Below are 16,497 nucleotides of genomic sequence, written 5' to 3' on the forward strand. Positions count from 1 at the left end.
TCCTCTGGTTTCTTCTGCTAGCTGGGAGGTGAGGGTAGAGGCATAGGTCCATGAGGCCTTATTTCAGATCCAGAGAGACCTTGGTAGGGAATAGTCTGAGGCCTCAGACTCCCCTGCCTGGGATGAAAATGAGGGAGACTGGGTAGGCAGCTTTGTGGGTGCTAAAACCCCATTCTCAATCCACAGTGGGGTGTCCCTGTCTTGACAATCTTTAATGGTGGGAGAGGAGAGGGCTAGAGGTGGGGAGTAACTACTTGGAAAAGAGTTTAAAAAGTATCCTATTCCTCTTTCCATCTTTCTATGGAATGTCAGGCTGCTCCCTAGCAACAGCGCTTAAGCATCCTCCTTTTTTCCTCCGTGCCCCACCCAAAGTCAGCAAGGAGATAAACAATCTGGCTACTTCCCCACATAGGCAGCTGGGCTGGTTGGCCTCCCTGGTAGGGGCAAGAATCTCACTGAGTGAGCCTCCCAGGCATTCTAACCACCCAAAGCTGCTTTAATCAGAGCACCCTCCTAGGCAAGAACCCCCATTCCCCACCATACCCCCCAACAGCCTAATCCAGGCAAGACTATCCAGGAACCCTGCCTCAGGAGGACCACCTTTCTGGCAACCCCAAGATAGGAGTGAGGAACAGTTTGGGGTAGGGGTAGATGGATGGGAATACGAAGTCAACTTTTGAGGGAGAAGGGGCCAGGCTGGACCCATGAGGAGCAACACCAGAAAAATAAGGGGAAATGTGAGATGGGAATGAAGGAGAATCCACAAGTCCAATTCACACCTCCTCCCCAATGACAGGTCTAAGAACTGCAGGAAGGAGGGGAAAAGACTGTCTTGGGCTGAGTCATTATTGGGCACCAATGACCAACCAAGACACGCTCCAAACCAAAAAGTCTCTTTATTGATCTGTACCATACATGACTCAAATGGCCAAAAAAAAAAAAAAAAAAAAAAAAAAAAAGGCATTACAGTTGGGGTGGGATATCCATCTTCCCCACCCCTTCCCTCAGCTCCTGACACAATACCCTTCCAACAGTGGCAGCTAGAGTGAAGGAAACAGGGTGTGGAAGGCGCCAGAATGGGAAGAGAGATGGTACTAACACTTCTAGAACTGGCCTCGGGAAAAGGCAGTGAAGCAAGAGCTGGGCCCAGACTCATGGGACCCTGCTTTTGGCTCCACCCCAGACCCAGAGCCTCCACATGTTCAACTGAAATAGAGCTGGATCCTGGCTGCCTTCCCCTTCCTTCTATGAGAACAGAAAATGGAGGGGATATTGGGAGATGAAGACCCTCCCTCTACTTCAGCTGGGGGACAGAGGCCTATTGCTCCCTGGTGAGCTTAGAGCTGAGACATCCTCAGTGGCTCCACTCCTTCCCCTCTGTGAAGGGCAGGGGAGGACTAGATATAAAATTTGAGGGATTGGAGGAAGAGAGTACTGGGAGAGTGTGGATGAACCCCTCCCCCATTTCGTGCCTGCTCAACTGAGACAAAACAAAAAACACAGTGACAAACAAGGCTGCTTCCTTCTCTCCATACTCCCCATGGGAGGAAGCCTCCCCCTCCTCCCATCCAAGACAGCTGCTCTAGTGGAGGACTTGTAAATATACACATCGGGGGGGAGAGGGGGGCTGAGATTGAGGGAGTCACAAGCACTAGGAGGGCAGGCCAGACTCCTGGAGGATGGACAGACGACAGCTGGGAGCTGTTACAAAGGTGAGGCATCAATGGCCACCTACCCCAAGGCATGCCTTCCCCAACTCGTCACCCCTGAGGAGAAGGGAAGAGAGATGGCAAAGTGTCTCCTTGGTCTGAAGCTCTCAAACTATATAAAATGGTAATGTATAACCCCCCTACCCTACCCACACACTCACCTCCACCTGGGCCCTAAGCCCCCCATCTGCCAGGTATAGGGAGGTAGCTGGACTTTTAATAAGGGGAAGAGGGGGGACATGAGTGATTTTTTTTTAAAACTTACATTTTTAATAATATTATTTTTTTAAAAAACTTGAAGCTGGGATAGGTGGTGAAAGGGAGGAGCCCACAGTTTTACCCCTCTACTACCAGCCACCTGGGGGAGGGGCATTCAACCAAGCCCCACAACTTTAAGTCTCTAAGAGTTGTGGGTATAGACAACCCCAGGTTGGAAGGGGGTAGTCAGGAGGATGGGAAACCCAGAACCTGGGGTGAAGATGGAGGCAAATGCTCTGGGGGTGTGGTCAGAACATTTCTCAGAGGCCCAGGGTCCACACAGGCATCCACATGAGTACCCCCTTCTCCCAAAAGGCTCTGCAGAGGCCAGGCCCAGCCCAGGGCCACTGCGGGGCAAATCTTGGCACCTGCCCCGAGCAAGTCCAGTTCCTCCCTGAAGTGGGTGGATGGAGGCTGCCCATTTTAGATGCTCAGTCTCTTCATTCTGTCTTCTGCTCCCTGGGGCTTCAAGGGGTGGGGCAGGCAGGCAGAGCACTGAGTGGCCCTGGTGAGGCTTTTACTGGGAGGCCTGTGATGTGGGGTTCTCCGATTTGCTTTCTTGGCTGGATGGAGGCTTGCTGTTCCAGGGGCTGTTGGCGCCCAGGGCAGGGGAGTTGTTAAAGCTGTCCTCGTCGTCAATGCCGTTGGCCGCGTCAAACTGGGTATTCTCCAGCCGGGTGATGAGCCTCTCGTCCTCGTCCCCGAACTCCCCGCCCATCAGGGTGGGCTCCCCCACCACCATCACATCCTGAGAGTGGCGGAGGTCCCCAAACATAATCGGGGCAGGGGCTCGCCCGGCCCAGGGCGGCAGAAACCCCCAGAGCCCCAATACCCACCCAAGAAACTCAATACCTCCACCCGCTTCTCATACCCCAATTTTAAACATCAACTCCTCTGATATCCTCAGGCCCTGGAATCCTTCCCACTGAAGGACTGCAGAGCATCACACCCTTTAACCCACATCCACTAGAATCTGGGAAGTCAATTTACTCCCCTAGCTCCCTAATCCATCTCCCCAAAATTTTAGGGGGCTCCTAAACTTCTGTCCACATGTAAGAGAGGGAGCAGATAAAAAAACAACCAATGGGGACAGTGTGTGCATGTGCATGTCCATGTATTGTAGATTCACACATACTGAGGCTGCATGTCCCTCTATCAGTGTGAATGTGTATGTCTCTGATGGTTTGTGTGCCCCCAAGCTGCCTGTCCTGAACATCCATATGTTCTCATGGCTGACTCTGTCCCTTTATACCTATATTGCTTTGTGTGAGTCTGTGTGATCACAACCACACATGTGACTTAACAAGGACTCTCATCAGTGATAGGAGTCAGCCCATACTGGCAGAGTACACTGGGAAAAACTGTCTCTGCTTCTATGCCTGCTAGTGAGCTCACAGTGGGACAGGGTCAAGGGTTAGGGGTCAGCAGTGGGGCAGCCCAGAAGAGAGAAGAAAGCCGAGATGCTTACAGGTACCTGGCTGGAGAGGGCGAAGGTGCTGGCTGGGCTTTTCTTCTTGCTGTTGCTGTTGTTGGTGTTGCCGCCCCCCGAACTCATGGTGCTGCCCCCTGACATCTTCCGTTTCCGCCGTTTGCTGGGCTGCTGCCGGGCGGGCTCCGCTGTGCCAGGGAAAGGAGACTCAGGTGGGACAGGGTCCTGATCCCCTGGATCCCCATTCTGGCTCCTAAGGAGCCTGAGCCTACCCTAATACCAATACCAATCTTGCAGACCCAGGAGCAAGGAAGGGGCTTCTTGAGGAGATAGACATACAGTCTTGGGGGATGGCATCAGATCCTGGTAAGAGCAGGTGTAGGCACAAGGCACTCACCGGGGGGTGCTACCATACGCTGCCACTTCTGGAAAAGGCAGGTCTTGAGGCAGTCACGAGGGCTGAGGCTATAGGTCTTGTGGCGGGACATGAGCTCCTGCATGGGCTCAAGTATCACACAGAGCTGTAGGGAGACCAGGAGGGGGCTTTTCAGGAGAGAGGCATGGAGCTGAGACCAAATGGGATGGGGCCGAGATTGGTGATCAGACTCACTCGGAGGTAGTTGAGAGTGGAATTGGACAGCCCACACCGTGTGATATTTTTGGAGAGCTGATCCAACATCTGGGGGTCCTGGGCCTAAAGGGGGAGAAAGATAAGAATACTAACACCTGGGTTGCATCTGCTCACCTGCCCTATCATCTGAGCCTGTGACACTCCTGAAAGAGGAGAGGGGCTATTATTAAATCCATTTTTCAGGTGGAGAACTCTAACCCTTTAAGGTCACTGTCAGGAAATGAGAGACCTTATTCCACCCTTTCCACTGTCTGCCTTCCCTCCCACTTGCGTCTTGAGTTCTGCCCACACTCACATGCATGGCAAGGATGCTGCGGGGGATGAGCTCCCGGTGCTGCCGGATGCTGAAGTGCCATGTCTTTATCCGCATCATGTCGTCAAACATGAACTCCAGGTACAACCGCCCCTCCACACACACCTGGAGACAAGGTTGTCACAGCTCTGCCCCCTCCCCATACCTGAAAGTAGTTCTCCCATTTGCTCACAACTCCCCCACTGTATAGACTTCTGCCACCTGTACCTAAATCTGGGTGTACAACTGACATGGACCATCCCCTCAGATACTTGTCACACCCTTGACCTTTACACACACACATACACAGTAGAAATGCTTAACTGATCCTGTCTTCCCTCATGTAGCTAGTGATACACTCATCTGCTATAAGCTTTCTATGAGAGCAGGCTCTTGTTCACTGGTGTATGTAGCCTGGTGGCCCAGAATATGGTCATGTACAAGCTCAGTAAATGCCTGCTGAATGCTGCAGCATGCCTGCCCTCCCTTCTTATCTGGCCACTTCCCATTATGCCTCCTTGGGGAATATCTGAGTACATTTTGGGAAAGAGGAAGGGAATCAAACTCAGGAGCTTCAGCATTCCACATCCAGCTGGATTGCTGACCTGGGTGAACATGGGTTTGCCGTGCTGGGTCACCATGCTGCCCTGGTCACAGTCGAGGGACACAAAGTTGCTGTGGAATGCCTCCTTGGGGTGCTTAAGCACATAGTACAGCTCCGTAGCACCTCCCTCAAAGATGCTGCGGAAGTAGCGTGGGATCAGGGTCCGGCCAATGGCTGTAGAAATGGGTAAAACTCTTCAGAACAGAACCTTAAAAGGGGTCAGGCAGATGCCACCCCTGCCAAAACAGATACCCTGGGACAAATACTCACTCCCAGACCTTAGAAGGACATAGGAGATATATACTCCCACAGCAGAACTGACAGAACCCCCAGAGGTCACTCACTATATCTCTTTGGTCCATCCTCCAGACAGAAAGTGATGGTTAACATGGCATCATCCTCAAAGAACTCAGTTGTGAAAGCATCCCACCAGAGATTGTCACACTCCTAAAAGCGCAGGGAGAGGTATTTATGTGTGAATCAGAAAACATCCCACAAGGGTGCCCAGATGGCCCTCCCCTCCTCTTTCTGCTGGGTACCTCTGTCCAGTTTTGAAGCCGTTTGTTAAGTTCGAATATTCTGTAGTCAGTTTGGTTGCCATATGGTGTATGCCTCCTGGGGTAAGTGAAGAAGGGAAGTTAGTAGGAGCAGAGCCTCCCCACCCCACCCCCACTTCTGCCTTCATCCATGTAATGGAAAATACCTCCCACCCCACTGGACTCCACTCACCCAATCCCAGGCTCCAGGTATGTAGGCGGGTACATGGGAGTTGGGCTGCGTAAGGGAAAAGGCTATGAGAATGAGGGTGGAAGATGGGAATTATTGGGAGATGTCACTCCCTCCCCTTTTCAGGCAGGATCCCATCTGGAAAAGGGATGAGAAGTGAGCAAGACTCACCCCACATCCCGATCTAGCATGGTGCCGGGATGGAAGGGAGGGAAGGCGTTGCCGTTCGGGGGCTCCTTCGGCGAGTACAGCTTGAATGACTTTGAGGAACAACCTAGAAGGGAAAGGAAGAAGGGGTGCCCTGAGTCCCTCTTGGGAGCTCTTCTAAAGTTTGCTAGGCTATGTGGACAGGGACTAGTCTTCTGGAGCCATCAGCATGAACTAGGGGAGGGGGACTACCCTATCTCTGCCTTTAAATCGGGCTCTAATCTTGTTTTATTAAGAAACTAGAAGTACCCAGCCCCAATACCCAAGACCTTATTTCTTCATGTGGCTGAAGCCTGAATGACAGAATTGAAACTGGGAAGAAATGTCAATACCATAGAATAAATAAATACCCAAACATTAGACTCTAAATTTGATAACCCCCCTTTTCAATTACATTATTTTGTTCAATCACCACAACCACCATGTGAGGTAGCAGGGTCAACTCTCTAACATTCCCATTTTACAGATGAGGCAACTGAAAGCTCAAGGGGACTTGCCAAGATCACAGAGCTAGGCTTTGAGCCTAGACCTTCTGAGGATCCCCATATCCTGTAGCATTTCTACCCTTCTGTTGCCCTCTGGAGATCAAGTTGTGGGAGAAAGAAGGGGAATTTGGCCAACTCTCTGCCCCTCCTCCACACCCAGGGTCTCAGGAGGGCAGGGGATGGAAAGATAAAGGGGGGTGGGTGCCGCCCACCAGATAACCAGTTGGGGCTTCTGCCCTGCCCCCCCAACCAACGGCCACTCCCTTATCAGCCCAGCCCCCTCCCTCACACCTATCACCAGTCTAGTATTGTCTCCAAACCAGAAACCCAAAGCCTCAATCCATTTTGTCTTCTGAGACTTACAGTCAGGGGGGGAGGTAGAGGGGCCTACACTGGATCTCACTCCACTTACAAAAGGAAAAGAGGAGGTCTAGTAAGGAACCTACGTTCCAGGAGGCCCAGTCTAGGAAACAAGTAGTAACTAGACAGGGATCTCTACTTGTATTTGTACACATGCATGCATTCCCTCCCCACTTCACCCAGTAGCACTCAGTTCCTGGTGTACTATCGTACTTGACTGGAAGAAGTGTTATATTCATAGTTGGGTATGAGCCAGGTACCCCCACAATGCTATTTCCCCCCTCCCTAACAAGATGAGGGGAAAATGAGGCACCATTCCAAAGGTCCTGACCCCAGTTACAGCTGCTTCCTCATGTCCCCAAACTTGATTGCATTTGGAACGATGGCTGTATTGGTTGTGTCTGAGCCTCCTCCACAATTTAGACACAAAATCTACCTTGTTCCTTGGGGGGGGAAGAGACAAAGGAAGACCCTGTGCCAATGTGTGTCATTTAATTCTCTCCCCAGAGAACCCTCCTCACAATACAGGCAAAAGGAGGGTCCCAGAGGGGACTACACTACACAGTCCCTGGAGAGGCCAAGAGTGAGAGCCTGTGGGTGCCTGCACACACGTGCACCTCATCCTGCCTAGCAGGCTTCTACCCTCAGCTCGCCCCAACATGCCTACCAAGGGCTGGAACCCAGCAGCCCCAGGCAGGATCAGTGTGCCCAAAACAGGCCCTTGCCCCATGCATGAGCTCTCACAGGCCTCGTCCATATGCTTCCAGCACAGCACACACAGCCTTCACATCCCTGTCTGAACTGAATGAGGAGCCTGTGTCCCACCCAGCCCCAAACCTCCCCACTCCACAGACAGGTAGATCAAGGACACGTAGGAAGCCAAAGCTCACACAGCTCACCACAGGGTAGGCCTGGCCTTAACTAGCATTTCCCAAAAGCATCACTGCCCTTGCCCCTCAGTTTCAGGGCCACTTGGAGAAATGTGTCAGCTCAAGACCCTAAAAAGAAGGGAGGCACGATACCTGGGTTCCTCTCTAATTCTGAAAAAAGTTTCAGAGCTTCAATTTCTCTCACTAGTGAACTGACAGACATTGTCTGGGGCTGGGTAATAGTTCTGAAGAGGGAAAATTCAAAGCTCTGTGGCCTCTATTTACACCTCCAATGAATGGACACAAAAAAACTCAGCACCTCTCCAGAGGCATAGCAACTCCCAGTAGCCCTAGCACAAGGGCTTGGGAGTGAGAAGAGAAGGGGAGGGAACATCACCCAGACCATCTGTCCCTGTTGCTGCCTGTCCCCAGCAGCAGGGGTAGAGGGAGCAAAGTGGGGGTGGGGGTGAAGGGGATGTGTCATCCAGTCTTGGAATCAGACATAGCCCCCTCCCACCTCTAGCAATCTGGGAACCCTGAGGAAGGAGAAGAGAGGAATAGTACAGAACTAGCAAAGTTTTCTCAGGATGCAAGCTGCATCCTAGGGTTGAGGGGGGCACCTCCAGCTGGGCATTTCCATGGTAACCAGCCTGATCTGAAGGCAGGCTCCCTCCCTTTCGGGCTGACCAGAGGTCAGCAGGCCTGGGAGCCCTAGCCTCTCTAAGCTGAGGCACCTCTCTACCGGGCAGCATACCAGGCCAGGGCCAGACCCAGGACTTATACCCACCCCCTACAGGCTTTCAGGGAGCCCAGACTTACCTGGGAGAACTGGGGGGGCCAGGAGAGGTGCGGGGAGCGACTGGAAGCCCACCAGGGCCCTGGCAGGGGTTAGGACTGAAGGGGGGCCAACTTCAGCCGCTCATGTCCCGAGTGGGACGGGCAGGCCTGGCTGGGGGCTCCACTCCCTGGGCCGCACAAAGACTCGCAGGCACAACCTTGGCCTGCCCCGCGGCGGCCACAGCCCCAGGGGAAAGTTACAATGGCCACTGGGCCGGGGGCCGGGGGGCCGGCCTGGGGGGCGGGGGGCCGCAGGGAGTCCGGAGCCTTCTTTGTTTGCAAGGTTTCCCTCAACAATGGCTGCTCCGCTCTTTCCTCTCTCCTCCTCCTCCTCTCGGCTCTACCCGCGGCCGCCTCTCGCTGCCTCTGCCTCCAAGCAGCCCACCCGCCCTCCCTAGGACGCCAGTTCCCTCTGCCGGGGCACCAGGCGAGGCAGTGCCCAGCACTCACACTCACAATTGCACACGCACAGACACACGCAGCCTGCGCCCACCAGCTCCCAGCCTTTTCTCCCTTTCTTTCCCTCCCTCCCTGCTCGCTCTCGGAGCCTCTCTCAGAATGAGGCCCCAGGGCGGGCAGAGGGTGGAGCTGCCCCCACCGGCCCCGCCCCCTCCCAGCCAGGGAAGAGGAAGAGAGGGAGGGAGGGACGTAGGGAGAGAGGGAGGTAGGCGAGCTGAGAGGACTGCTGAGAAAAACAAAAGAGAGGGAGAGACTGGGAGAGACTGGGATGGACAGATGGAAACAAAACAGACTGGGCCTGAAGAGACCTGGATGGAGGGGAGGCCTGTGGGGGGCCAGGAACTGAAATGCTCCACCCCACCCCAACCCCGGCCCTAGGTGTGCTACTCAGGGGTGAGCAGGGGAGCCAAAGCCACAGGCAGGGATGAAGGAGGGTGCTTTCCTCTCTGGAGACTCCCAGTATCTTCAAACCGCCTCCCAAACGTACCCAAATCTCTCTTCCTCTCCTCTGTGATCTCTCTGGTTGAAGGGTGGTCTGGGCTGCCACCGCCTCTCGTGAAATCCCAAAGCTGCTAGCTGGGGGGGAGGGGGGGGGCCTCGCACTCCAGGGGGTTATTTTTGACAGACAGACTTCAGCAGGTTAAAACTGATTGGAGGGAGGGGGGGACTCAGGCTCCTGGGCCCCCAACCCAGCTAAGTTACAAGCCCTAACTTAGATCTGCCTTAGCAGGAAGCCCCTTCCCCCCTTCAACCACCACCACCGGAGACACGTGGGTGCGGGGGAAAGAGGCACTGTCAGAGCTAAGGAAGCCAAGCTTGCCCAATCAAGGGTCCATAGAAGGGGCCTAGTCTGCTGCTGAATCCTCCCCACCCCACCCCAGTACAAAAGGTATGTGGGTAATGGGATAAAGACTGTTCTACAATGCAAAGGGTAATCCCAAGAGCAGGGGTGTTTCTAAAACGTGGGTAGTGGTCCAGACCCTACTCCCTGGACAGATAGGAAAAAAGAAACACACACATGCTAGAAGGGGCAGTGTATGACCTCCTACTTCTTTGCAGGTTGAGTTGCTGCTCCCTGTTCCCTACTCACCCCACCATATTCACACATAGCCCCATAACAGGATTTCTCATGACACACACACCAGTTGACTGTGCAGTAATAATATTGCACCTGGCTCTGTGAACATCCTCCACACATAAATTACACATCTCACTTTCACATAAATCAGTACCTGATACACACTTCAACCAGTGATATACCTCAAACACTAAATAAACCCAAACCCAAGATGCACACACAGCCTATTAAAGACCCTGACTTCCATACACACTGGGACTAGTGACATGCATTCCCCAAACCCCAATATACACACCAACAATGCATTATATACCTCCTGAACCTGTGGCCGACTATTACATACACATTCTGATCATTTTTTATCCAGGGATGAACCCCATAAATCACACTTCCTGAAACATGCCCTGCATTCTCCATCACAGCCTGGCCACGATACACCTAAGCTTTCGCAAACATACTGAAATCTATGACATTCAAGAAGATCCTGCAAAATACTGCCTACACCAGGACTTGAGACATTCCCACTGACTCCCAAATTTACAGCTCAACTCTGGGATAACCACACTCCTCCCCGACTGACAATTTCTGTCATTTGTTCAGTGCCTTTAAACTTTCCAAAGTGCATTCATAGGCAGTACCTCAACAAATCGTTACAGCACACTGGGCCAAATATTACCCTAACTAGAACAGATTATAATGAGACAGAAGGGCCTGAGGCTGCAATCCTGGATTTCTAACCTCCCTCATCCAAAAGCCCTGCCCTGGGGCATTGCAGCCATTCCTATTCTCTTCCCTCTTCCCTCTTCCCCTTCCAAGGAATGGCCACTCCAGGCCCCAAATGAGTGTCTACATGGGAAGGGGTACAGGTGTGTGCTCTAGCTTCTGCCCCTAGTTTAGAGCTCAGAACCCCCACCCAGTCTGTCTCCTCAAATTTCAGAGAGAGGGCCCCTAAATATCAAGATGTACCAAAACTCTGGCATATCAGTCAAAATGGGCCCCCTCTTAGTTCCTTCTCTGGCAAGTCTACTCCTCTCTGTGTTCTCACTTAATTCCCCCACTTGCACAGGGGTAGGGGCAGAAGAGGTTCAGCTAAAGAGAGCTAGTCTGAATTAGAAGGCCCTAAAATTTGGAGTGGGGAGGAGCAGGGAAACAGCAAAGAATGACAAAGGTGATGAGGGAAGAGTAGAGGGAGAGCACCACTCCTAGAGGTGAGGACTCTGAAGGACAGCAGCCTGCCCCAACCCACAGGATAATGTACCAGCACTGCCCCCTGCCCGGGCCCCTGGGGCTCCCTGACCCAGGCCTCCAGTGTGCCTGCCCCCCTTCCTTTGTCTGTGCCCGGCCTCCCGTTGGCCTGGCGCTCTGCCATCCTCCTCTCCTGGCTCCCAGCCGCCACCACTGCTGCCTCCTCCCCTCCCCCTACTCCTCCCAGCCTTAACCCTTCTGAGCCACATGCTGCCCTAGACAGGCCCTGGCTCCTTCAGCAACCTGCCATGCCCAGGGTGATGCCCCTTAGCAGAGGTTCTACCTACTACTGACCAAAGCCCCAGGAGCTATTTACCACCCCAGGAGCACTATGGGAGCTGGGGGTGTGTGTATATGTGTATCTTGTGGTGTTTCCTTCTACGTGTGTATGTGTGTGGGTCTGCATGTGCTCTGGCTTCCCTCAGTCACATGTGTGGGGCATGTGCTGTCTCTGCTGGGCTGGGGGAGGAGGAGGAGGAGCTGGGAGACAGCAGAGCACAAAGGAGAGACTCAGGCAGGCAGGCAGCAGGCGGGCGGCCTGCCAGGGCAGCTCAGCCCCCAACCTAGGGCTACTCAGGTTGGGTGTGGGGGGGGGTCTTTGGACCTGGAATGTACATGCTGCCACGATGCCCTTGTGTTCAACCATGTGCTCCCACCCACCCATGCAAGGCTGGTCCCCTCTTACCCCAACTCCTACCATTCCCCACCTCCAGGCCACTCTCAAACCCCTCTGCATGTGGTTCTCCTTTAAGTCTAACCTCCATCCATCCTCTGTGGCCTCAATCCAGAAGACTTAATGTTAGGTAAAATGATTCCCCAATCTTAGCCATCTTTTGCCCCATCTCCCCCAACCAGGCCACCAGACACACAAAAGGAACATGCCTTTTGGGGCACTGACTGAAGATGTTCTCCCCACTCACACATAACCCTGTGCATGAGTCCTCTTCCTCACACCATGCTGCTACAAGAGAGGCTGAGGAGGAAACTTCTCCCTTCTCTGCTGGATCCAGGCACCCTGCCCCAACTTCAGGGTCAACCTCCCATCTACCTCCAACCTGACAACTCCCCTATACCCACCTCCTACCAACATTTGTAAGAATCAAAATGTAAGGCTCGGTCCTCAAGCTTGTTCCGAGCCTTAGTTTCTGCTATGCTCGTGTGTGGCCATGGAGGATCAAGGCCATGGGGTGGACTCAGGGCAAGGATGGATCCAAACAAGGCACCCAGCATGGGGCAATTATTAAGAAGAAAATACACACACAAATATGCGCACCAAGCTGGTAGGAGGAATGATGGGACCAGGCAGGATTCCAGCTTAGTAAGCTCTTCTCTCCCCCACCCTCTGCAGCAGGAGCCAGGGGTTCCCACACCCAGATATTCCAGGATTCTCAGGCTCTACTAGCCCTCCCTCTGGGCCCTGGGCCCCTTAAACATCAGCCTCAGCAGGCACTTTAAGTGTGTGCCCAGCCCAGCTTGGCCTGGGTCACATGATTTTCAAGGAAGCTTCCTCACTGGCAGCTTCCCTTGGGGATTGGGGGGGCAGTTGCGGGGTATGGGCCTCCCAGAAAACAGGGCATCTAGAGGAGCAAAGGACCCAAACCAGACTAGATTCAGGGACATCTGACTTTCAGAAGAAAGCTAACTCCAGCCTGGGACAGGAGGGGATCCTGCAAATAATTCAAGAACCTGAGGTCCTGGGGAGTCCTGGGGACATGGATAGACTACCTCTTCTGAGGCCTTTTGAAGACTCTCTCTCCAGTCACAATGCCTCTCTCTCCTCCAGGCAGTGAGGGAGAGCCTTCCCCTCCCCAGGAAAGAACTCAGAGGCTGTCACTGGCAAGAGCTGTGTTTTGGGGAGGCAGGGATCTGAGCCTAAGTTCTCTCTCAAGTTCTCATTTTGGGGTCAAGCATTGCTCCCCTCAACTCAACTCTAACAAATCACTCCAGTTCCTATTTTGCCTGGGGCTGCCACATTCCCCCTCCCACGAGGGCGAACATGCCAGACCCCAGGGCCCAATTATCTGCCCCCCGCCCCCAGGAGTACCTCCTGTCCCTTAGGAGGGCCAGCATTCCCTGGCAACAGGCAGGAAAATTTGAGGGAGGCAAGATGGGCCCCAATTAATCCCTCCACCCAAACACGGTCCTCAAAAACAGCCTGGAGGGGGGTGTCACAGGATATTAAGAGGGAACAGGCAGCAGAGAAGGGGGGGGCAACCCAAACGAGCCAATCACAACTCTATGATGACCTGAGGGGGGGGTCAAAAGTCCAGACTCACTTCTGATTGGCTAACACCCTGGAATTCTGGGAATTTCAGCCCCCCCCAAACCCCTCCCCAAGTAGCCTCTCCCCCACCCTCAAAAAAACCCTACACACAAGCTACCCCCAGCATCCCCTCCCCGCGCCTCCAGGCTGCTGCGCATTTACACAGTTGGGGAAATTCCTCCCCAGGCCAGAGGCCCCGCATACCCCTAACAGACCCCCACCTCCGCCTTGCCATCGACGCCCCCCACACACAAGTTCTCGCCAAACAAGGGGTGAGGGATCCGCGGAGGGGGAGAGGGAGGGAGGGGCCGGGTGGCCGTGCGCCCCACTCACCAGGACAGGCACAGCCCACTGACATCTTCACATCGCCCGCCGCTGGAGCCCCAGCCGAGTCACGGTGCCCGCCCCGCGCGGGGACAGGCCGGGCATGAGCCGCCGCCGCCGCCTGCGGCTCCCGCTGCCCTCGCCGCTGGCCCGGCCCGGCCCGGCCTCGGCCCGGTGCGGGCGGGCCCTGGCTGCAGCGAGGAGCCTGTCAGGCGCGGAGCACACAGGAAGGAAGCCAGGCAGGAAGGCGAGCTGCCTCTGCGTGTGTGTGCGCGGGTGTGCGTCCCCGAGTGTGTGTCGGTGTGTGCGCGTGTGCGTGTCTGTGCGCTCCCGCCGCCCTCCCCGCCGCCAACGCCGCCGCCGCCGCCGCCGCCGCTCGCCCACCTCTCCCTCTCCTCCCTCCCGCTATCGTCGGCGCCCGCTCTCCGGCCCTAGCCGGGCTGGGCCGGGCTTTATTAATATGCTAATTGCCTGCTAGTGGGAGGGGAGAGCTGTGTCAAAGTGACCCGGACGGGCGCGCAGCTCGCGGCGACGTGCGTGCGCCGCGCGGCGGGCGGGCGGCGAGGGGCCGGGAGCGTTCAGGGAAGGCAAGCATGTGACGCAGCTTTTAAAAAAGGAGATGGAGGCAGAGACCCCGGAGTGGGAAGGCGAGGGGGAGGGATGAGAGGCGAAGCCTCACACTGTGTGTGGGTCCTCCCGGCGCCGCCGAGTTGGGAGCCATAGACAAGCCGGAGCGGGAGCCGGGACGGGGGAGGCGGAGCCAGGGTGGGCTGTGAGGTGTAGCTCTTTCTCCACCCCGGCTGCGAACTGGGAGGGAAAAGGGACTGCTCACCCTCCCCACCCTTGCTCCCTGTTGAGACCCCAGTCTTACTCTGGAGGCCCCTTATTACACGCTCCCCATCTCAACCTGGGTGGGGAAAAAGAAGCACTATCCTAATTCTTGTAGCAACCCTTCAACTCACCTCCTCCCTAAATTAACCACCCCTCCCTTGCTGGCTAAACCAGTTGGGACTAGAGCTAAAAGGGTTAATTAAGTGGGGTCCCCGCCCTCTCCCGCCTAAGGGCCTGGGATCAGCGTTTTGCTGGGGGGAGGCGGGCAGAGGAATGACCAATTGGTTGGACTGGGGAGGTGGGAATCAGCAGGCTGTCCTTCCCCCACTTGCAGGCTCTCTGACTCATCAGTCAAGACACTCTCTTCCCTTCCCCCCTTCTCCATCCAGTCTCGGCCTCCCCCACCCCACCTCCTGTCCCCCGCCCCTCGCCTGGAAGCTGTTCTCCTTTGAGGGCCTGGAGACTGGGGAGAACAGGAAGCAGACCCCTCCAGTGTCCCCTACCCGTAGGGGCTTTGACCACGGTTGGAGTGGGGTGGGAGGAAGGATGATCTGGATGGTCAATGTAAGGAACACTCCCCCAGGGAGGAGCCTCCCAACCTTCAGGCACTCCTCAAGGACTCCCCGACCCAGCCGTAGGAGAGAGGGGGGGGGGGGTGTTCCATCTCCTCCATCTCCATCCCTTCCCAAAAGCCTAGCCTTAGCTGCCTCATAAACAGGAAATACCTATTAGCAGGAGGAGGGAGGAGAGCTGTCTGGAAAAGAGAGTTGGTCCCCTCCCTTCTGGGGGGTCCCCAGCTGCTAGTTTCTCTTTCTTAAGCTTCAGGGTGGGCTCCAGGAGTAGACGCTGGGGCCCTGGGCTGGTGTCCCCCTCCCTAGGTCATCTGGCTCCTACTGGGTAGGGGGCCCTCTTCCCCTTTGTTATTTAGAGGGGGATTGTTGGTGAAAAGTTCTCTCCCGCCCAGAGTCTGCACTGCTGGTTTGACTAGCTGGGGGAGTGTTACAGATGTGGAGGTTTAAGTGTTTATGAGACCCCTTCTCTCCACCGTAGCTTTTGCTAAGGAAGCATGAAATCATGGGAGGATGAGGATTTGGGGGTTGAGAAGAGGACCTTCCTAGGGATGGGAACCCCCTCCCATGTGCTTAGGAGAGTGTTGGGGAGGGGAGCTATGAGCACTGCCATACTCCTTCATTCTCTAAGTGGTGGATTTCTCCACCCCCACCTTCAAGGGACTGGGAAGGGGGGGAGGGGCAGGGACTGAAGTCATCCACACTTATACTGGTATCCTTGACAGCTTCCCCTGCCTGTATCTACCTCCTCCCCACATTCCCCCAGGCAGAGGTCAGCCCTAGAGGGAGTAAAAGGAACCTAAAGCAACAGAACCCTAACCTGGAATTTTGAATACCTAGGGTTGAATCCCAGCTTTGCCCCTCACTAGCAAATGACCTGGGCAACTGACTTCCCCACTTAAAGCTTTACCCTCTGGCTTTATCCTCTGTAATTGGTGAGAATCAACCTAGGCAATGTATGCCCAGTCACCTAGCCCAGTGCAAGCCATGTAGTCAGTACTCAATATACATTAGCCCTTTTCTGCTTTCTTTGAAGTTATCTGTTATTTCAAGAGTGTCAGGAGTGGGCTGGATTGGCTGGAGAATTAGAGATATAGTGGAGGAGATGGGCTACCTGCCTTGACCACTTTCACTCTCTATTGTTCATGAATTTGCATTTGTGTGTGTGTGTGTGTGTGTGTCCCACACACATATCCTGTGACCACTTTACCCCTAAGGCCACTCATTCCAAACAACTAGCTTGGCCAGATTCCATAGTAATGACCAATTACCTGGGTGGACAAAGGGATTTATAACCCACACCTGGTAGGGGACTTTGCCT

General features: G+C 54.6%; 1 protein-coding gene across 6 annotated transcripts in view; it reads right to left on the bottom strand.

Moving 5' to 3' along the window:
- LDB1 (LIM domain binding 1) overlaps positions 1-14,350 on the bottom strand; it is a 29,358-nt gene extending 15,008 nt beyond the window's left edge. Inside the window, exons 1-11 of one of the 6 annotated variants that reach the window (XM_081157409.1) lie at positions 13,786-14,347; positions 5,821-5,923; positions 5,653-5,697; positions 5,463-5,538; positions 5,268-5,370; positions 4,925-5,097; positions 4,323-4,445; positions 4,007-4,090; positions 3,794-3,917; positions 3,442-3,584; positions 878-2,715 (exon numbers count right to left, since the gene is read on the bottom strand). In XM_081157409.1, coding sequence (XP_081013535.1) covers positions 2,485-2,715; positions 3,442-3,584; positions 3,794-3,917; positions 4,007-4,090; positions 4,323-4,445; positions 4,925-5,097; positions 5,268-5,370; positions 5,463-5,538; positions 5,653-5,697; positions 5,821-5,923; positions 13,786-13,810 — 1,230 coding nt within the window. In that variant the 5' untranslated portion in view covers positions 13,811-14,347 and the 3' untranslated portion in view covers positions 878-2,484. Of the gene's footprint in view, positions 1-877; positions 2,716-3,435; positions 3,585-3,793; positions 3,918-4,006; positions 4,091-4,322; positions 4,446-4,924; positions 5,098-5,267; positions 5,371-5,462; positions 5,539-5,652; positions 5,698-5,820; positions 5,924-8,389; positions 8,626-8,863; positions 8,928-13,785 lie in introns of those variants that run through there. The other 5 variants (XM_081157408.1, XM_081157411.1, XM_081157410.1 and 2 more) reach the window with 5 other exon arrangements.
- Between the last annotated feature and the right edge of the window lie 2,147 nt (positions 14,351-16,497).

Source organism: Miniopterus schreibersii (assembly GCF_964146895.1).
Source record: "Miniopterus schreibersii genome assembly, chromosome: 14".
Taxonomy (NCBI): Eukaryota; Metazoa; Chordata; class Mammalia; order Chiroptera; family Miniopteridae; genus Miniopterus; species Miniopterus schreibersii.